At 44.9% G+C, this 22,970-nt stretch overlaps 1 protein-coding gene across 1 annotated transcript in view; it reads left to right on the top strand.

The window, feature by feature from the left end:
* LOC138548002 (cytochrome P450 4B1-like) overlaps positions 1 to 22,970 on the top strand; it is a 166,739-nt gene that overhangs the window by 107,213 nt on the left and 36,556 nt on the right. The window contains exon 10 of the mRNA XM_069642249.1: positions 12,130 to 12,194. Coding sequence (XP_069498350.1) covers positions 12,130 to 12,194 — 65 coding nt within the window. The remainder of the gene's footprint in view (positions 1 to 12,129; positions 12,195 to 22,970) is intronic.

Raw genomic sequence — 22,970 nt, 5'->3', positions numbered from 1 at the left:
GGATATTGGAATCCGTGCCTCAGTGTGCTAGGAAATGCCGGCCTGTTGACGTCGACAAAGGATTTTAGGGCTAAGCAAAGTGCTATGTGAACCAGCAGAGACTCATTGTTTCCGTACTCTGTATACTCAGGGCCCTACCTCAATGGGTAGAACAGGAGACCTGAAATCTGTGTGTATGCCTGTGATGAAATGACTTTTGTTATGTGGGAGTACAGGGATAAGAAATGTCCAAACCGCACATTCAGCTAACAAGCCAACAGAGATCCCAGTCGTAACGGTAAAACAGGCACTGTTAAGAGAAATGCCACCCTTGCCTTTTGTGGTCATGTGGACTGAGGGAAGGGTTTACTTGCTGAATCCTTTCTTTAATTCCTTCCTCTCTTTGTTCCCTCATTTCTGTATATCATCCTTCTCGAAATCCTTGTTCTGCATCACTCTTTATGTTGGCTGTTCCTTGTCCTCCATGTGCATCTTCACGTTTTGTTCCTTTGAATTCCTTGTACCAAAGGTTTACAGTGGTATACCCCATTTGTTCCTGTCCCTCTTTCTCAATGTAAGGCATGTCTAAAATCCTATCTACTCCACTCTGTTTCCACCAATGTTATTTGTCCTCATCTCTTCTATATTGTGTACCTTGATTATATTTTTGCAGAGCGCTCTGGATAAAAGCGCTATACAAGCAATACATTTAAAAAAGGAATACAATGCTTTCAGAAGTGGTGTGATTGTGAGCCAATAACACATCAAACAGCACAAGTACAACAATTCCGAAAATGAAAAAATATCCAATCAAGCTTCTATTAAAATATTTACTTTAATTACACAAATCAATTGTACACTTAGGTTCAAAGTGGGTGCTCGGTGTGATTGGAAGGCAGAGGCCACCGTTGGAGTTGAGATGACTCACAAGGATTAGTTCAAACATCTAGTCAGTTTGAGACATTGGTAGCCACTGGTTCATATCGATGAGTGAGGTGATGCTCCTGCGGTTCCAGTTAAGGTCCGTCGATTTCAGGCTGTGGCCCTGATGGTGCTATGTGATGTTCGAGTAGCGGTGGTTCGAAGTCTTCCACAGCGGCATGCTGGTTGTTTGAGCCAACCAGTAGATGTACTCTACCAGGTACGATGAGGTGGTGAGCCAGTTCGAAACTGCACCGGTTTGGAGTTGGAGTTTGAGTGAGTGACAAAAGCAGCACATGCTGATCCTCCAGGTTCAAATGCAGTGATCATGCCTGAAATGCAGTTAGTTTGGTTTGTTGCAGTTAAAACTCCAGAACCACCTCGAGACCAACAACCTTTTAGGCCTCAGAAAATCTGGGTTTCGTCCCAGACATGGGACAGACACAGCCCTTCTGGATTTCCGCCTTTTCCTGGACTATGAGGGTCTTCTCCCCCTCGGCCTCAGCCGACCCAGCCCCCTTCTCCTGCGGAGTCCCACAAGGCTCCTATGTCTCTCTACCCTATCTAATATCTTTACAAAGCTTCTATTTTACCTCTTAGACGACCTTGGTGTATCGTATACTAAGTATGCTGATGATACGCAAATTCTCATCACACTCTCAGGCGACTATCAAATAGATTCCGCTCTTCTAAACAATATCTACAGCAAAATTCAATCCTGGGTGGCCATGCATGGACTATGTCTCAATAATGACCAAACTGAGTTATTACTCATTGGATCAAAATTGAGACTTAATTACTCTGCCTTCAACATTGATGGCAATCTCATCAAAGTGGATAACAAAGCTAAAACCTTAGGCTTTTATCTTGACTCGACTTTAACCCTACAAAGACAAGTCAATGCCACCTCTTCCACATCTGCTTACACCTCAAAACTAATAAAGGCCTGCAGACCCTTTCTGTCCACGAGCAGTTGCATTACCCTTGCTAGAGCCCTGATTTTGTCCAAATTGGACTATTGCAACACCCTTTATCTCGGTACCAGTCAAAGAAACCTGCACAAACTTCAAGTATTGCAAAATAATGCCCTCCGTTCTCCCACAAACATTCCACGCACCATCACATCTCACAAATCCGACGCAACATGAACTGGCTCTTTGTCCAGGACAAAATTATGTTCAGAACACTTATGATCACCCATAAGTGCCTAACCAACTCTGCCCCCAAGTACCTGACCGACAAATTCTCCAGGAACGAATCCGCCAGACCGACCAGAGCCTCTTACACTCACTTCCTTAACATTCCAAAATTCAGGTTATCCAAAGCAGGAGGATCCAGCTTCCCTGTGCTCGCTGCCAAGGGCTGGAACGAGCTACCTTTGGCTCTCAGACTAGATACTATATTCCTCTCCTTCCGACACAAAGTTAAATCCTGGCTATTTTCACAAACCAACACATTTTCTCCTGACATTCCTACCATTCCGCAGCTCTCTTGTAAATTCCTGCATATTATTTGTCATTGTTACTGCCGCACACTCTTGTATATTATCCATTGTGTACATTTTTGTATATTACTTATGTTGTCTATACTGTAATCCTTGTATGCTACTTGCACATTACCTTGCTTAGTAACCGTAATTCACACTGTATGCACTCATTAACCATGCTGTTCTCAAGTAAAGCGGCCAGATACCCTTGGGTTCGGCGCGCTATATAAGCAAATAAAACAAACAAACAGAGGGCCTGCGAAGGAAGAGGTGAGGAAGAGACTGCGGAAGGTTTGGCTAGTTTCTAGCACATTTTAAAGAGTTCAGCCGTGTTGTTGGATGCAACAGAGACGCGAGCCTGGATGTGGTTCCTTTTCTTGGAGCGAATGGAGAGTTGGTATTGCCTTTGGAGCAGGCGACAGGCCAGTTTGTCAGGGAATGGGCTTGAGGTCTGCCACTTCCGTTCCGCAGCTCTGCACTTGCGTTTCAGGGCTGCAAGTTCGGAGTCGTACCAGGTGTTACGCTTGGAGGCAGGTTTTAGGCAGATCCTCATGACTGTGGCAAGAATGTCAAGGGTATTGGTGATGGCAAAATGGAGATTGGTGAGATCAGAGTCAGAGGTAGAGTCTGTAGTCGGGAGAGAGGGGGGATGAAGGTAGATACAAAGGCAGCAGCTGACACTCGTTTCATCAGAATATGGTTCATGAACGAGTTTGGTATGGCTGGGGGAGGGGCGGCCAGAGGGCCGAGAGGACCCAGGTGAGAGGAGAGGAAGGAATGATCTGACCCGAGGAGTGGGGTTATTAATGGTGGGGGGAGTGAAAGATCAGTGTGGATGAAGGCATCGAGAGTGTGTCCAACTGAGTGTGCTGGACCAGAAGGGAGAATGGAAAGGGAGAACGAGGTGCAGAGGTCACGGAAGGGGGTGGATGCCGTGATCGAAGAGTCAAAGTGTATGTTGAAATCACCCATCAGAAGACGTTTAGAGGTGGTATTGAGGAGAGAGGAGGGTAAATCAGCCCATTCAGAGAGGAGCAGGGTGGCAGAGCCAGGTGGCTTGCAGATTGTGGCAATGGTCAGAGAGGAGATGGGAGAGATGACCAGCTTGAAACCAGGCTCTCAAAGGAAGAGTAAGGCTGGAGGGTATGACGGAAGTAGGGACCCACTATGGGAAGATCAGAGCCGCCACTGCCAGCACGGTTCAGGAGAGGCTTGTAGATGATCTTATAGCGGTCAGGGAGAAGGCAGTCAAAAGCAGTGGCTTAGCTGGCATTGAACCATGTCTCGGTAAGAGCAAGGATATCGAGGTCAAGGTCTTCAAAGAGGAGGCAGATGCCGGCAGAGTGTTTGATAGCAGAATGAGCATTAAGAGTGGCTATGTGCAAGAGGTCACCACCTTTGACGGTTTTCCAAGGAGGGGTGCAGGGGTTTGGTAAACCATTCAGAGGGAGGGAACTGAGAGAGCGGAAGAGGGAGTAGCAGGTGTGGGAAGGAAGTTGATGAGGGACGGCAGGTGCCGGTCAAAGAGGGGGAGGTTGGATTGAGTCCCCTGAACCAAGATAGTGCCAGTGTGATGGACATTAATGATACACCTGGATGATGCGAAGTCCAACAGGAGTACTTCCCATCTAGTGCCATCATTAATGGGTGAAGATGTGAGAGGAGAGAGAGTAGAGATGAGATGAAGAGTCCATAGATCTGCAGAGGCGACAGAAATGAGGAGATCAGTGACTGCCCAACTCGTGATGAAGCAGAGCATTACAGTCAATATTTGAGTTAACTTGCAGACCAGCATCATTTTATACATGCTTTCAATAAATACTTTAGCTAATAGGGTTTTCTCAGGAGCATGATGTTCTCTATAGGCCTAAACATTTGAATATTACAAGCCAACTATCAAAAGCATAGAGAAAACAAACCTGACATATAGATTTAGATAAGGGCTCCATTAAGGAACGTGGTCTGCCTGATGTTTTAAAATGATTTTTATTAAAAATAACACTCCACCATATTACCCTGACACCAAATAACCTGCACCTTCAAATTCTGCTGATTAACCCATAAGGTCATCACCATCAAGCCCTCAAGCTCCCTCGCTGAAAAGTTCAGCATCTCTGGAAGGAATCGATCCACCAAAAGGGCATGTGCATACTTAAACTCAGCCAGTGCTGGAAGCAAAGAACCAGAAAACAAGCCTTTGCTATCTATTCCCACTGAATCTGGAACCTCTGCCCCGTCAACACTACACGCCCCTTCACTTTAACATTTCTGTAGTAGCTGAAGAGCCTGCTCTTCAAGCAATTGCTATCAATTCTCTCCTGCACCTAGATCCAAACACCCTACACTCCTCACCTGACTTGAGACTCAGAAATCTGCCCCCCCCCTGGAAATCTGTCTCCCCTGCCCTGTTTCCTCCCCTGGTTGCTTAAAGAAACCTTGCTGACAAATTGTCCCCACACACCGTTGTTAGCTCCCCTCTCCCTTGTGTTGATCCCTTGCTGTGTCCTTCACCCTATGACCTGGCAAGCGTTCCACCCACACTTAATAAATACCCTAATAGTAGTAATAATAACAATTATAATAATTATATTCATAATAATAATAATACTAATAATAATAATACTAATAACAATAAAAATAATTTGGCTTTAGCTCTGGAAAGTATATTTTTAACAAGCTACAATCTCTGGTTGTCTTTAACTTTCTGTCACAATATTGGAGTTTTGATAATTGTGCTTTTACAAATGTCCAAGATTGTTCACATAAATAAATGGCAGGGGTAGCTCAGTGGCAACGTACACTGATAGAAAATGAATGCATCTACTGCCAGAATGGTAAACTACCCCCCACACACAACAGCAAACACTGTTCAAGTGGAAATGCACAAGAAGGGTGCTGTAATATGATTAATCGTCACTGAAACACAAGCCAATTAAGGTAGCGCAAGGGAAAAATAAACAGAAAGAAAGACTGCAAAGGGCACACCAAGAATATATGAAGAATCTGGAACATGCATCAGCGGGCATTGCTGTTTGCGGAATGGCGGATGGTGGGATCATTTCGAGCCTCTAACCGGATTGAGTTTCACATGGTCGGGGCGTGGCAGGAGAAGGACTTCTTCTGAGTCTTCTATTTGAGGGCTAGCTTCGACTCTAACCTTTTGATGGTTTTGCTATGTGAGGTGTGAGAGCCTCCAGAGGTGTGGTGTTCCGTTTGAGACTGCTTTGTAGGTGATACATGCAGTTTTGAATATGATCCTGCAGGGAAGTTATTTTACCAAAATGTCTGGGGTAGGGGAAGTGTCATCACATGACCCTTGACCCCGTTATGACATCACAGGAAGTGATGTCATTCGACCCCACCCCCAAGTTACATCACAGGAAGTGATGGCAAACAACCTTCAGATTTTTCAGATGCGTCTAGCACCTGTGTTTCCAGGCGCTCTCATTTCAGCCAGATATAAAAACCAAGGCACAGAGGGAGGCGTGATATGTCCGTGATCACACATTTGGGTAATGTCATTTTCCAAATTCGACCTGGCATCTATATGTAAAACATACATAATGCAGTACATATTACACACTAACTGAAATCTCTAATGCATGCTAGAGCTAGTGTATGAAACATGTATAGATCATTGGACACAGAAGTACTGGTTACCTGTGGCGTTGATGTGTTAAACTAGCCAAAAAAGCACTGGTTGGGGAGGCGTGTGCTGCTTTTTACCCAGGAGCAAAATGCTGTACGAGCAAGGCCTGAAATTTAAATCATTGACCAGGCTTTAGTATCAATGAAATTGCCTGGTTATTAATCTATGTAAGTCAGCTACCACTACGATAGAAGAAACCTGTTTAACTGATCTGTGTGCACACAGGGGAGTGCACCTGATAATGTTATCTTTGCTGGAGTATAATACCTGGGAAAGGTTCTTTCAATATACCCAAGATCCCCCATATTTTTTATTATCTAAGGGTAATACTGTGTGGCAGAGGACTTTAAAAGACCCACCATTTAATGTCATATTATTGCTGCACACATAAATCTGTGGCGCCACACTGTTATTTTCAATGAAATACACCCGCAAGTTGCTTCTCACCCGGGGACTCACTGGTACACTTCAAGGCACACACTACACACTACCCCTTTGTCAGAGCGAGTACTGCCCAATGGCGTAGCACCAACTTTGGCAGCTCCCCTGCTAGCCACGCTGTGGGGCCCCCCTCAAGCTCCTTAACAAAGCACAGGGCACGCCACACCCTGGGACCACCACGTGTGTGCAATGTCCATGATTATTATGCCGCTGCAAGGGCATGCACTACTGCAAGTGAAATAAGTAAATATGTTTTCTAATCAAAGCTTAAATGTTTCACGTAGTGTAGTAAGAAGGGGGCGATGCCTGGTCCACAAATACAGTGGTGGCTGGTGAGTTGTTTTTTGGAGGGTGTAAATATTTGCCAAGAGGTTTCGATTCAAACAAAAATGGGTTGGAAGAGGGTCTGGGGGGATTCTTTTCCCTCCCCTGAGAAAATGTTTTGAATAATGTGTCAAAATGGAGCATTACAAAGTGCAATGTCTATGAAAATGTGGGTAAAAGCCCAGCAATTTGGGTAGAAGGCCAACAGTCGGTTGTGTGGGGTGTAGGGTAAATCATGAAAATAAGTACAATAGATTCAAGTCACCAAAAAAGCACAGGGCATTATCTTGCCGGTCCCTACAATATATGCCAGTATAAAAAACATTTGCATGCTGGCTGTGCCCATACATTTCCATGCTGGCTTCACCAACATATGCCAGTTTTCCCATATAAGACCATACTCATGTTTGCTTTAATGTTTTTGTTATAGTATCTTTACTGGCACTGGGCACAAAACTGTCTCTGCCAATATATGCCAGTACTCCTATGTAAGAACATACTCCCGTTGGTTTGGCCTTTAAAAGTGGCATGTCACAATATGAAAACCTGTCCAAACTGGTTCCAATGTAATCCAGTCTAGACACATAATAACACTTATCATGCTTGATTCATCATAGATGCTCAGTTAGTACAGGGTCATACTACAGTAAAAAATATACAGGCTGCTACACCAAAACATCAGTCTAGCGATCTAACACTATTTATCATGCTTGCTTTTTAATGATGCAGTCATTTATTTATTTATTGTTTCAGTATAAAACTTTACACAAAATATCAGTAATATAGAAACAAAAAAAGAAATGCAAAAGATATCAAATATCATAAAATTTCATAAAATCCCATAGAATTATCTACAAGTCGTACATAAAATCACAGTAAATCACAAGGAACTATCCTAACAGGCATTCAACATTACTTATTTTATTAATTAGTGCTTTACCGTTCATTGCCCTTCTCGGTCAAATAGATCTTTACTTCCAGAATCACTAATATACTGTTTTGACATCTAGTACATCACCTATTACATCATACTAATTCAGATGCATTACACAGCCACTGCCGGCTCCACCTGCAATTCGTTGTCTAATAGTTTGGAGGCAATCCACCACGGTCTGTATAAATCAGTCTGCAGCTTTTTATTTTGAGTATTGCAGCATCTTCTCCAGAAATTGTCAGTGGTAATGGTATGAAGCTCAGACACATACTCCCTCAGGTACTTTGTATAGTGCAGGCCCATTGCCGGGCACTCAGTTAGCACGTGTTTTTGTGTTTCTATGGCTAACTCATACTTACAGAGTCGGCAGGTATGTAGATCACTAGGAATATTCATAGTTCTACCCAGTATCTCCAGAACTGGTAACCTGTTCAGGCGCATTAATAGTAAGAACCTACGGAAGTGATTTGAGTGACAGATAATAGGATACCTTTGGGGTTGCCTGTAGGAGTACAACCTCTCGGCAGTAAAACCATAGGACCTCAGAGTAGATAAATAGGTAAAATTCCTCCCCCAATCACAAAGTTCAATCTTCCTATAAACCTCTTGGATTAGCTTGTGCAAGCCCTTTCCCCAGTCAGGAGACCAACGAAGCAACTCAAATAGTTCCAGAATATTTTGCTCAAAAACTTGGTCGGTCTTCAGATCAGAGAGAGGACGTCGGAGGTCGTATAGGAAATGCGACTTCCCACAGGTTTCAGTAAAAAGGTACAGTGCCACCCGTTTCTTAAGTACCATACATTCCAAGGAGAGGAGACCCATCTCCATCCCAATGACCTCCATCGGGACACATTGAGGGATCCCCAGAATCTTCCTCCAGTATCTACCCTCGAGTAATTCGAACCGCCGAGGTTGCACAGGGACAGGCTTTCCAGCCCGTTAACTATAGATGGAGCAAGGCTCTGGAAATAGGTACGTCTGGCTGCCTCTACCATAAATCCCCATGTACGCACCATATACCATTGCAACAGGGGAATAACTTGGGCTCCTCTCCTTATGCATGCCTCTTTAAACTTTCTTGGTAGTAAATAGCATCAACTTGGTCTTACTACTATTTATACACAGACAGTTTTCCTCTGTGTATTGCCATAATTTGTCTGTAGCCTGCTTTAAACCAGGAAATGAACAAGATAGTCTGCATATTTACTCAGACGAGGAGGAGTGCAGTTAGCAAGCGACAATTTATCCGGAAGTTCAGAGAGGTAGAAGTTACAAAGAAAAGGGGCAAACGCACATCCCTGTTTAACTCCTCTACCTATTTTAATGGGCTTAGAGACCATGCCATCAGCATTCAATCAGGGGACCGCTGTGGTTTACGAGTGGAATAGCTTTAAAAAATGAAGTAACCTGGGAGGACAACTCTTCTTTTCCATTTTAAACCATAGTCCCTATCGACCAGATTGAAAGCAGTAGTAAAATCAACAAACAATGCATGCAGTCCATGTGCACCCTGCTTATTTGCTCTCGAAATGAGACGGTCCATAACCCAATGGTTATGGGAGGTTGAATAATCGAGTGAAAGCCCCCCTGGAACCTAACTAGCTGGCCCTGGATATCAGCCAAAGTTTCAGCTCCTTCAAGATAAGAGATGACAAAATATTACCAGCAGAATCCAGCATAGATAGGAGCCTGTAATTGGACGGATCAAGCGGGGAGCCCTTTTTTAGAACTGGGATAACGATAGAGGTTTGCCAGGACCTAGGTATTCAGGTTTCACTTAATATTGTGTTAAACATAATTTTCAGTAAGGCCAACCACAAATCCAGGTCATGCTTTATTACTACATTTGAAAGACCATCAGGGCAAGGGGCCCCTCCAGGGTTTTAACCTTTGGATACAGTTTAATGTCCAATTCATCATATAGCTGGGTAAAACCTACTGTTTTATCATATGTTACAAGGTATCCCCACTACCACATTCATACTCATTCACGCAGCAGTCACTCACTCACACCTTCTCTTACAGCCACTCATTTCAGTCTCTACACACCCACACACCCACAACATTCAAAAACACACCATCACATACATACTCATTCACCCACCAGTCACTCACTCATACACCTTTTCTTACCGCCAGCCATTGCATTCTCTACACAGGCACACACCCACACACCTAGAACATTCAAAAACATACCATCACATTCATACTCATTCACCCACCAGTCACTCACTCACACCTTCTCTCACATCTACTAATTGCATTCCTTACACAGGCACACAACTACCAAGCCAGAACATTTAAATAATCATTCACCCACCAGTCGATCACTCACACCTTCTCTCACATCTACTCATGCATTCTCTACACAGGCACACACCCACCTTGAACATTCAAAAACACACATCATATCACATTACTTCTCATTCACCCTCCTTTACATACATACATCCGACATGCACTTCACACGTGCAAAATACACATCAGATAAAAAACGCCTTCTTACCTTTTTCTTGCCACTTCGATCCATTCTTCCAGGCCACCCTTGTCTCCTCCATGCTGCTCACAAACAGGAACAAGGAAGCTGTAAGAGCTTTCTGGTTCCTGTATTTGAGCTTCAAGGAAACCAAGGGAGAAGGGGTTGGAGCTGAACATGGCAACCCATACTGATCACCTCCCCGGCCCAGCCTTTGCCCTGATGGGTGAGGACTGGGCCGGGGACCCGACAGACCTGGTGTGGCGGGGCCTCCCGCACTGCAGGGGGTCCGCTACACCAGGAGCTTCTGGTTGGGGTTGCAAGTGAGTCCCAGGGGTTGCAAAGGCTGCCCCCAAGGGTTGCAGTTGCGACCCCTCATGACCGCCAAATGATGTCGCTGTGATCCTGCCATGGATGGGGATATATCTGATTTGTTGTGGAGTTCGGAGAGATGTCATATTTACAAATGTCTTTAAATGCCCTGCAAGCAATCGCCAGCGGAAAAAGAGACAGGCAAGACATCTTGAAAGATATAATGCAGTGATGCGATAGATGCATCGAGGAAGGCATCAACCTAGAAATAGCATTGGATGTATAGCCATTCCGGTAAAGAAGGGAATTGAATGCAGATTTTGAGCAAAAGCCGGAATGGAAAGAGAGAAGGTAATTTGCATATTCTGATAAGTGAAAATGAGATGAAAACCATTATCATTGGAAACATTCTAGAGTTACGGCAGGCAAGGTGGGAGAATGGCAGCAAGGGAAGACGTTATTGCAGCGTGCACCCACTGGTATCAGATCAATTTCTGTAGAAACAGTGTGTGTTGATAAACAGAATGAGGGAAGGTCTCATAGGATTCAACAGCTCACTAGATAAAAGTGGATGTCATGATGATGGGAATACACATTTTGTGAACATCAGACAGTCAAATATATTTTGGAATGTGAACAAGTTAGGTTTCAAAGAGACATGACGTTCAAAAGATTGATGGCCCTAAAGGTAAAAGTGTTGAATGAAAAATAAGTTTAAGAGGGGAAGACACAAATGGGCAAGGTGAAAAATACGAGGCATTGTTGCAGTACATATCTAAAATGAACAGGTCATGGATGTTTAGAATTCATCTTACCCTCTGGCATCGCTCTAGGCAACCCTCCAGACCATCGATCTTCACCTGCCAAGCCATTACAAAAGGGAAAAGACTATATGCAAATCAGACTTTGTCCCACCCCAAAAGGGGAGGTCCAGCCCAAACTGCTTGGTGACATCCCTTCTGCACGAGACCACACACATTCCAAGACATGTTTCGGCCTCATTGGGCCTCATCAGTAAGAGGTAGCTTGGGTGTCTTGGCCTAGCAGGAATGAGACCCACGTCTGGGCATACCTGTCGCCCTCGGGGTTACTATAGCAAATCAAAAGAGGTGATAGCCTGAGGGTTTAGAATTAATCTTAACCTCTGGCATCGCTTTGGACAACCGTCCAGACCATTGTTCAAGATGGCCTCAAATCTAACTGAAGACGCTCTGTGAAATGTTAAGAAGAAGAAGCGCCACTGTAACCCTACCTCACTCCCCCCACTGCCTCACCACTGTCCTCTGACAACTGTACTGTCATCCCGGAATTCTATTCTATACATGCCAATGAAATGCATTGTTATTGTGGTACCACCCCACATCTCTTTATGTTCTTCATCAAACTGGATTTATATTTTTCATGTAATTACAGCTGGCCATCAGCCCAATGTGGTTAATTCTTCAACACCACCATATTGTGTCAGGTGCAAAGTTCAGTGTGCCTGGGTTAGTATGGGGTCAAATATGCTCTTCCATTCTAATATTCATAGGGAATACTAAACTCAAATGTGATAATGTCGATGAATGTTGACTTTTGTATTTACAACACCCAACTTCTTTTTACAGGCATTATTGTTTCAACAAGTATCTATGCAGTTCACAGAAATCCCAGTGTATGGCCAAATCCCGAGGTATGGTTCAAACTTCTTTTGAGGAACTAAAGATATGCAAACCTATAGGAAGTCTTGCATGGTAATTGGCTTGTGAGAGACTCCATTTTGAAAGTAAAACACATTTCATGCCCCCCTTGACCATGTTGGTAAAGGCCGGCAGCATATTGTTTCTGCCGCACTCACTCGTTGTTAAAATAACGAATTTCCCAATCATACTTCAAGAAATTGCGAACGAACAAGTGGGATGTGTAGGGAGCATGTGAAGGGATCATGTTGTGTGTGCAAGATACAGTGCAACCGTGTATTTTAGAAGAGTTGTCTTTGCCAGTTCCATTCCTTATGAATGAAAGCTGGCAATACTTTTGTTTTTTCTCCATTTGAATGCCTTTTACACATTTCTGCCCAGGCAAGCTTACAGACATAGAATGAGCAAGGAAGAGGGGGCACGGTAAACCAAATATACCTACATGCACTTTTTTTTTACCAAGAAGTGTATATTTTCTTGACCTCACTGGGACATGGCAACATTCCTAAATTATACAAAATGGTAGAGAGTGTAGACCAACCACAGTCCTTCAAATTAGCAGTGCAATGGCCGAGCTATGATCTGCTCAATATTGGCACGACAATAAAGGCACTATTTTCTGAAAATGAAAAGTGCTTTGCCAAGAAGCACTGCACTAAGAGCAGATTTATTGCTGGAGCTATCCCAATGTTGGTTGTTTCGTAGACCTTTGCAAAGATATGCTTTAATAGTCACATCATTAAACTACCTTCAGAAAGAGATGGGAAGAGTACATGGGATTGGTCAATGAAGACATTAAAAGGTTTTCAGTATTTACAGCTGTACAGATATGCAATCCAGTAGTGATGGGGGTTGGGGCTCATCGTTGTGCAGGGAGCAATAGCGCTTTAAGATTCTGGTGATCTATACTGCCAGAGGAGGTTGGTAAGTGCTGCCATGAAGATACTTGTAGTTGTTCATAATGATCTTATTATAATATCTTAATTGGCTTTTAAAGTGTCAATTCTAGTGCTTAATGGCTCCTGCTGCAGTGGCATCATAATGCAGCTTTCTGGAAAAAAAGAAAGAATGTATTAACTGTGCAACATTTGTCTGAGCAGGTTTGTCTAATTGCGTTTGCTGAAGGCCACGGCTTCTTCATGCCACTTAAGGTGATCAGAGAGCACATCCTATGAAGTGATCACTCCAAAGGGGGACCATGCCTCACACATCTTTGCTGATTAGACAGGGGCTTTTGGCAAGAGCTGAATTACCCAGCCTGCTACTGCCGTAGGGAGGCTACTTATTCCAGTAGACCCGGTGCACTACTCTCAAGATCATCAGATCACCCCTTTCTAGACCAGAAGGAGGAAGGGGCCTTTAGATTAGGATGTTAGGAATCCTAGGTTTTCATTTCAAGAAAATGGTAAATGACAACTTTTCCAGGTGACTGGTTAAGAGTTACTGTAATCACCCTATTAAAGTGCCGGAAACTGTCTGAACTCCTTCTTCCTTCTCCAAATCAATTCACTAAGCCCAGTTCAAATCTTCAAAATTGAAAAAAACCTGGAGGTTTCACATTTAAAAATGAAATAAAATACTGTGAGAACAGCCATCTAGCAAGAGTGCAAAGTCCTTGCTTTTTTTATTTTTCGTGAATAATAAAAATGATGTGGGTACTTCCATCTGAGAAAGGGTAATTTGCTGATCAGATTCCCCTTTTGCGAACTCTGCATAGTATGTATCTGTCACCTGCTGCATCAGTAACTTGAGCCGCAGAATCTGCTCTACCCATGGCACCAAGCAGGTCCAGAGGTCACAGATGCCCATGTGACAGTGACAGAAAAGTCTCCGCCATGCAAGGGCGACATTTATGATATGCACCCCTTTACCCAAATGACAATGATCATAAGTAGCCCATGATGGTGGCAGGATAATCTGCAAAATAAAGCTATGCCTGAGATTAGGCTTAGTGCATGGTAGTACTTATGATCATGGCCCCCACATTCCAATTGATATTTGTAATGGCAGACGATACAAGGACATGGTGGCACCAGTATATCAGGCAGCGGTACGGCTGTTACAGGGTTGCTGGAAACACAGCTGCCTGCCAGCAGATTTTCCGGCAACCCCGTAATGGGGGACATGATCTTCTGAAACACTGATACTGCAGAGTTGAGCCCAAAAGGCATCAGTTTGTACTATTATAGGCACTCTGTTGTTGTGAAAGCAGTGAAATGTCTGGATTTCTCATTCAGTTTCACTTAGTGGTAGGCTGAAGTGAGGCCTGTGGGATGTATTTACCCATGCATCCGAGCCCTACCTCAAAACTGTGCAGTATTGACATGGAAAACATCATGATGGCCAGAGCTTCCCAGAAAATGCACAGGGAAATGCATGAAGAATAGGCTGCCACTCATTTTTGCCGATGTTATGGGCACAGAAGGACGCTGCCTAAAACCACCATTGGACTACCCACACAGTAGTCTGAAACCATTGGGAGTGGCAATGCTGATTGCCAAAAGCAAACCCATAACTGTTGGGAATTCATTTTCTTAAATCCCAAAAAGGGGTGCAGTACCAGTACTCACCACTATCAAAAAGCCGGCGTTTTAAAACCACCAGATTTTGTAGAAAACTGAATAAATGAACCCAAAACATGCCAAAGAAAGACATTTTAAGAGGTGGATCCAATGTAAAGTTATATTCTGAAGTGACTTGAAGGTTTATAACAAGACTGGCTGAGCTGTGGATTTCAGCAGTTTAAGTAAATTTGGACTGAAAGACACTACAAATCTAAATGTTTAAATTGACTGAGTGACCTATTTTTGAGTGTCACATAGGTTGCAATTGTTTAAATGTCATAGTTTTGAACTTAGAATCAGCATTCTAGCTGCATATGTAAAAATGTTTAGTTTTATTTGAATGCAGAAACTGGGGAACAGAAATGACATGTAGCTAAAAACTGGCTTAAAGAGATTCCAATTTTGCCTGGCAACTACCCCCCATCAGGAGTGAAACTTGAGTCACAGCTGTGTTCCCAGGCCTATCTGCCTTTTGCTGGCCACACTAAGGATATGCCATCTCTCTGATAATTGAATTAAGGGGAGCCCCCACAGAATACAGGAGCTCTGAACAAAGCCCTGTCCTGACTCAGGCAAATGTTTTATTGGCGGGAGTCGTAAATGGAGCTTCCTCTTGGCAGAAGCTGGGAGGGGCAGGGTCTCTGAGCTTGGCAGAAACTGGAAAGACTGGTTTCTGTACCATGTGACATGAAAAGACACACCTCTATAGCCAGAATATGGTTTTAGAAAAAGATGAATAACTCATAGAGCGGACTTGTGAAAATTTTATAAATGACACCATAATTCTTGTGATTTTTCTGCCCACATTTTTAAAGAGGTTTTTAGAACCGGTGGCATGTTCAGGGGGGTTTTAGCGGAAAAGAGGATATTACTCAAAATGTGTGCATGTGAAAAATCTGACACTTCATCAACTAATGTCCATACTCCTTGCGCACATGTGTGTAAATTTGGGGTAATGTCCGGGATTGCAAACCAGTTAAAAAGTGCAAAATATCGCTATTTCTGAATGCAAGCCCCCAGGAAGAGCAGAGTTTGAACAGGGTATACCTCCTGTAATGCATGATGGGTGCATATGATTTTAAAACAATATGTACCTCTGCAAATATGTATTTGGTTCAAATCTAGATTTGTGTGCAAGTTGACAGGAGGAGTGGACTCTCTGCAGGCTGTAAAATGACATCACTCTGACACAACCTAGCTCCCCCAATCAGGGGAGAAATGAAAGCTTGGCCAATGATAAGTGGAGAGGGGCTGGCTAGTGATGCTGCTCACACACACCCATTTTCAAAACACATAAAAGCAGAGAGACAGGACAGATAGGGACCTTCAAATCCATTTGCAGCTGGAAGCTCTGCCGGGAAAATCCATACTTTACCTCCATCAACCTTCAGAGAGCAGACATAGAGACTTCAAATCTATCAAATTTCCAGAACCAGAGAGAGAGCAGAGCTGACCCAGATCACTGTTAGCAGAACCAGAGAGAGCTGACCCAGATCACTGTGAAGTGCAGAGTCCAGTCTAAAACCTGACCAGATCCGTGGCGAGGCCCATTTCACTCAAGAATATAGTGTGAGTACCTAGAAAACTGTGCAGAACCAATCTCTTAGTTAAAATAATATAATCCAAGCTATTTTAATCTAAGTAGAACTGCCTCCTAACTGTCACCTGTCATTTGTAAAGCTGTCACCTGTGATTTGCTAGTTGCAAGCTGCAAACGTCCTTTATTTAATCGCTCATATCTCCGTAACCATTTGTGCTAGAGACTTGCAGTAACTTTCATCTGGAAGCTGAGATCCTAGGCTGTCTTAGGACCCCAAAACGATAGTGATAGTCCTTGTAGTTCCTCTGTAATCTCGCTCGGCGCATTCGCGAATTTTGCCGCGATTTGCAATTTCTTCACGTGTAAAAATCTGCTGCTGCTTGCCTTTCATTTGCCAGAAATTCGTTTAACCTGCTAATTATCCCTGAATCATTGCAAGAGTGAGCCTGGACTAATAATAACTAGATACCACTCACCCTGAACCTCTAGAGGGAATTAAAAGCATTTTAACATATTTTCACTCCATTGCCAGCACATATAAAAGCATTTTGCCTGTGTTTAAAACTCCGATCTGTAGTCTAAGCTTGCTGGGGTTAACTGAATCACATTTAATTGCATTTCTGAGAACTGTGTGCCTTCCTTCCATTTCCTTGCATTGCATAAAAGGGGGGGGGGGTGAATTGTCCAAGAAAGTGATTACATTGTCTTTTGCTGAAATCCTATCAAGTTATTTTCTATACTGCATTTCATTCCACATTGCATCCATTCGAAACCATAAAAGTATGGTTGCTATCTTATCCATTTCATGTCAACTCCTTAGTGATTATAAAGAAGTGTGCTAGTGCCAGATTCTCCGTTGTTAATCTTTATCATATCAGATTAAGTGTGATATTCAATTATTAATTTATTATAAAGCGTGATATATATATATATATATATATATATATATATATATATATATATATATATATATATATTGTTTAAATTATCAATTAAACCTTTTAACTTGCAAAACAGAACTACTTCTTGGCTCAGTGGGGTCAGGAGGATTCCAAGAGAGGGGTGTTATATAGGGGTAGTCATCCAGAACGCATGAACTGGACATAAAGATATATCAATAAGGGTTTTCATTCAGTATTCTAGACTAGGCGTTGACTTGGCTGTAGTGCTGAATTGAATCCTTATACAAATTGGGGGCTCGTGCCGGACGTTTGGATTAGATCTATCACTTGTGCAGATTAATACAGCGTGCCAGCTGATCAGATACACATATCCGGTCGGATCACCACGCTGTGTTACGCTGTAAAGCACTCCTCATAGGAACGCTCTTAGGAAAAGGTCTGTTTTGCAAAAATAAAATACAAACTTCTGTAAGTCAGGACAGAGACCAATCTCTAGAATGACGACCTTAGTAGACATGAAAATAGCCAGAGAGCACCTCTTACATAAACTATTTGTGAGAGGTGAATGGACTGAACAGGGCCAGGATGCCTGGTTGCAGGCCATCACGCGACAGGTCACTGAAACAGGGTCAGACCTATGGAGAGATCAGGGTCCATTACATGTGGCCCTGAGTGAACTATATATGGCTCCTAAAGCCAAAGATGAACACAATAAGATTGCCAGGATAGCAGCATACCTGTACCTATATATGGGAGACATGCAGGATAAATGCACTGAAAGCCAAGATCTGGCAAATAGGCAACATATGGCATTAGAAAAGGCCCGATCTGATCTGGCCTCTTCTGAGCAGAGGCTGCAGAGGAGCCAGGAGTCAGAAAATGATAGTAGGCAATATATCATTAAAATAAAAGAGGACATGGATATACTGCAACAGGAAAAGGCTGACCAGGATACTAGATTTCTGGCCCTGCAGAAGGAGCACCAAGACAGTTTGGACTCCTTACTGCAGAGCCAGAAAAAGCTGGAGCAACAATTAGACTTTAACAGGGCATGCACGGAGCAGGTAGCCACCCTGCAAAGTCATCTAGATAGAGTGAAGGTAGAGAGCAACAAACTGATTTTGAAAGACCTGGATACCCAGGCAGAGTTTGATGAAGAACGCCAGAAAGCTGGTGCCTTTCAAAGGCAGAGGGACGACCTGGCGGCACAAATGCAGGCTCTTAGTCAGGAAAGAGACGCCTTAGGCCAGGAAGTCTGCCATTTAAAAAGAAAAACAGAAGAAAATCACTTGGCCCTCCAGGGGCTGGGTGACCTCCAAAAAGAACGCCAGAACTTGTTAGAGCACACCAGGAGGGTGGAGGATGCTCTAGCAAGAAAGGAGCAGGCCAATAGGGACACAGCCCAGGAGGTAACCCTCCTGCAGCAAAGACTGGCCCAGTTCTCCAGGACCAACCAGGAAGCACAGAGGGAAAATGAGGCCCTCTGTCAACACAATGATAGGCTCCAACAACAGGTAGCGATGCAGGAGAGACTGATAGAGTCTAGTAAGGCCTTAACTGAGGAACTGAAGGCACAAATGCAGGCTCTTGCATTGCAAGAGGGAGCAGGGGCGGATAGAGATGAGGTTCGCTGGGAAAGGGAAGCTCCGGAGCATAACCTCAGGAGCCCTAGTACCAGACGCCCTCATACCTCTCAGTCACTGGACTCTGCCACCCCCATATTCCCTGGCGCACATGAGCACCGGGCCACAGGGATGGCAGACTACTATCCAGACAAAAGTATGGGGCTCATAGGCCAGTACCACCCAGGTATGGAGGGGCGGGCATCCGGGTATGGGCACCCCAGCACAGTGCAATTTAGTGGGGAACCCCAGGAGAGTAGGCCCATTAAGGGCATCCTGAAAACCTCTGCCCAGTTAGGTCAGTGGGGGGGGTACCCATCAAATCCTGGCAGCAAGGAGGAATCTGAAGACTCCTCTGAACTGCGCAGGACACAGGAGACCAGGTCCCCACATTCTGCCAGCCATTCCCAGGCTCGCAGAATCCGGGAAAACCTGGAAGAGCAGACAGGAACCTCTGGGAGCAGTGCCTCTGAGTCAGAGGATGAATGGACAAGGGTTACCCGAACCAAAAAGGCCAATAAGGCAAAAAGGGCCTTGCTTAAGGACCCCTTAAAGCAGATTAAGGCGATCAGGAGCGTCATCACGCCTTACCATAAGAACGCTAAGTATTCTGTTTGGGAGCACTTAGAGTTGTTTGAGCAAATGATGGAGACTTTCCATTTGAAGGACAGCCAAAGCTGTATTCAATATGTAAAGTGGACCTTCTCCCCGGAAAACTCCAGTTTCTTTGCGGGGCTGGAGGACCAAAATCATTTAAGATGGTCCACCTATAAGGCGGCCATCTTGAAACATTTTTCCATTCATAGAAATCCTCAAGAGGCTCGCAAGGCAGCCTACAATTTACAATGTGGGGAGGATCAGGCCCCACAAGAATTTGTGCAGGAGTTAAAGCGTGCTTTTGCGCAGACCACCAGAAGGGTGCGCACAGACAGTAGAGAATTAATTAATACATTTTTTCATGCCTTGCCCAAATACATAATGACCCAGCTCGTGAGGGATTTTCACGAGAAAAGATCTTTAGACTGGGTCATTGAACAGGCTACCCGGATCTATGAGGTGCAGAAACCGGTAGATAGCAAAAGTAATGCCCAGAAAAACCCCAAAGCCAACAGCACCCCTGCTGCTGCCAAGGTGGCAGAGGTAAAGGTCACCCCCGTTTTGGATTTGGAGATGGGGGGCCTAAAAACCTACCTGCACCTAATAATGCTAGGCCCAGGAGGTCCTCGGGCCAGTCACAGACAGGGAGCCAGGGAGGCAGCCCCACAAATGGGGTCCCTCGCTCTCCTGATTATGTAAGCCCCCGTTACAAGGGAAACAGACCCATCCTGGGTTATGTGTGGACTCCTCCAGCCCAAGGGGGGGGATCCAGCCAAGCACCTAACCCAGGGAACTTCCCTCCCAACTTCCCACAGGAGGGCAGAAATTCTCCAAATCCTGGGCAGAACTTTTTCCCCAGGTATCCACCCAATTTCCAACCCCAAAATCATCCATCCTTCTTTCCCCAATTCCCTGAGCCCAGACAACTTAATCCGGGAGAGGGGAGGCCAAGGGTGGAGGGGTACCCAAATCTTCCCAATCCGGGGTATTACCAGAGAAGGGACAGCTACCCTTCCCGGGATCAGCCCAGGGGAGAAAACAGGGCCCCGTATCAGCCTGAGCGGGTTTCCCAGTTAGAGCGCCAGGTTCAAAACATGGCGCGGGATCTGGGTCACATACTGAGGGCGCAGCAGAACCCTCAGAACGGCATGCCGGCGCAGAACGCACCCAACTCGGGACCTGGTGCCCCAGAACAATGACGGGGGCAGCACCCCGATAACACACCGGTTCCCAGGGAGGAGGCTCAAGGGGAAGGGGGGTGTAAAGCCTTGGAGGAAGCTTCCTTCCTCACTTGTAAACAGCCCCTGGAAACCCAGGAACCGGAAACAAAATCTCTTGCCCCTGAAAGTCTGCCTCCTAAGGAGCAGAGGGGGGGTAGGAGAAACAAAAGACCCAAACAGACTCAGTTTGAGGAGGAGGTACAGATCTTCCAATTTGAGGGAGAGGGATCCTCAGAGGATCCTGGGAAAAGGATCTTCTCCTTCAGAGAGGGGGGAACTCCTCCCAAAGAAAAATGGGTCCCTAGGGATGCAAATCCAGACTGGGGAGATGTGGAGACTGAGCTACCGCCGCCCACCATCTCATCCCAGAACCAACAGCAAGAAAATCCCCTGGTTCAAACCCATCCTGGTGACTGCCTCCAAAAAGGGGGGGGGCGGCCCGGAACCGGAGCCAGGGGAACCCACAATGGCTCTGATCTCCAGTTGCCAAATTTTTCTTTCAGATTCCCAAGGCTCTCCACAGAATTCCGCCCAAATCTCTTCTCTTGCAATGTCTAAAACCAGAAAATTAGCCCACCAGTTGTCCAAAAATGTACATTATCTGTGCCCCCTTGAGGAGAAGGAGGGAAGATATTATGCCCCGGTACAAGTACAGGGGCGGGGTACAATCTCGGCACTGGTGGACACTGGATCTCAAGCTACCCTTCTGTCCAGAAGGGCCTTTGACGAACTGAATGCAGGAAGGGGAGAGAATTACCAAATTCCTCTCACCTCGCTTCCTGGACAACTGCAGAACTTTGACGGGAAGGAAATACCCGTTGAGGGGACTGCAGACTTGGACATTAAGATCGGGCGACACAAGGTGAAACACCCGGTCATAGTAGTGACCCCAGAGGGCACCCCTTGTTTACTAGGGAATGATCTCCTGAGAAGGTTGTCACCCCTAATAGATTGCGTAAACAAGGTCCTCTGGACCCAGACTAGCCGACCAATAAAATTAAAACAGAGTGTCAACCATGTTAGTTTAAACGGCACCTGCCACATGGTTGAACAAAAATCTGACCAAGTAGAATTTCACTTCCAGAACAACCAGATTCCAGACGTGACAGTAATAGCAGTAGGACAACAGACTGGTGATGGGGGGTCCTCTCTATTTCTGAAAATCAACCTTCCTTCCAGTCTAAAGTGGTATTCCACGCTGGAAGGAAACACTCTGAAATTCTATACTAATCCACAATCAGAAACTCCCACTCCTACAGTCCAGAAAGATGTGAAATCAGCTCAGAGCCTGGCTGATATTCAGCAAATTGGAGAGCAGTTGTTCATCCCTGTTCAGTTAAATGATGGGAAGGACTCTGTTCTCGCTCGAGTGTGTGTGAACAACGGTAAGAGCTTCATCAGCGAAGCCATGTTTCGCCAACTCCCAAAAGATCCAGCCATTCCCACCTTCAAAATGATAGACAAATGGGAAATGGACCTGGAAGCGCCTAATTCCAAACATCTCCTGCCAAGCAGGTGTATGCTCAAAATCTCCATTGGCAACAAGAGCATAGTCCACAATTGTTGGGTCGTGCGAGACGTCCCTGCCGCCTTTTACTTAGGCAGTGACATTCTCAATCGCTTTGCCATTAGTTTGGACCTAATAAACTTCAAAGCTTGGTCCCGATTAGCGGATAATCCCATGGGCTTTGATGATCCAGAAAAAGCATTTAGGTCAGCTCAATTGCTACCTTATGCAGTTGAAATTCAGATCAAAGAGGAAGTCACCATCCCAGAAAGGACCCGACAATTCTCCCTGGAAGTGAAAGCTAAAAGGGGACAAGAGTTGAAAAACCCTGATGCTTACATACATCTAAACGCTTCTCTCCAACAGCAAGGGTTGGGGGTAAACCCAACTCCATTAGTCAACATAGAACATGACACCATTCCAATAGAGGTGGATAACAGCGACTTAAAGAGTATTACTCTAGCCGCAGGCACCATTATTGGAATGGCGGTTGATGACCGACATTTTTCCATCGACTTAGTAAATGAACTGTTAGGACCAATCCCCAAGGACTGTTTTGACAGTGACAGTGAGGACAAAACAACACCAGACAGGATTTTTACCCGGCATGGGGGGAACTTCCTGGTGTACACTTCCTGCCCCTATGGTAAGGAAGATGTGACTTGTGACTTCAGGAGGGATGAGGTGATTTTCCAGGTCCATGAGGGCTGCCTTTCCCACCTGAAGCCTCCAGTCCAAATCAGCACTCTGACCAGGGACTTCTCCACCCAGCTGGAGGAGGCCGCTGAGATAGCCAAACCAGAAGTCTTTCCAGGCT

The sequence above is a fragment of the Ambystoma mexicanum genome, chromosome 1q (genome assembly GCF_040938575.1).
Source record: "Ambystoma mexicanum isolate Mex_15411 chromosome 1q, UKY_AmexF1_1, whole genome shotgun sequence".
Taxonomy (NCBI): Eukaryota; Metazoa; Chordata; class Amphibia; order Caudata; family Ambystomatidae; genus Ambystoma; species Ambystoma mexicanum.
Note: the sequence above shows the minus strand (reverse complement) of the source record. Positions and strands in the feature narration are given on the sequence as shown.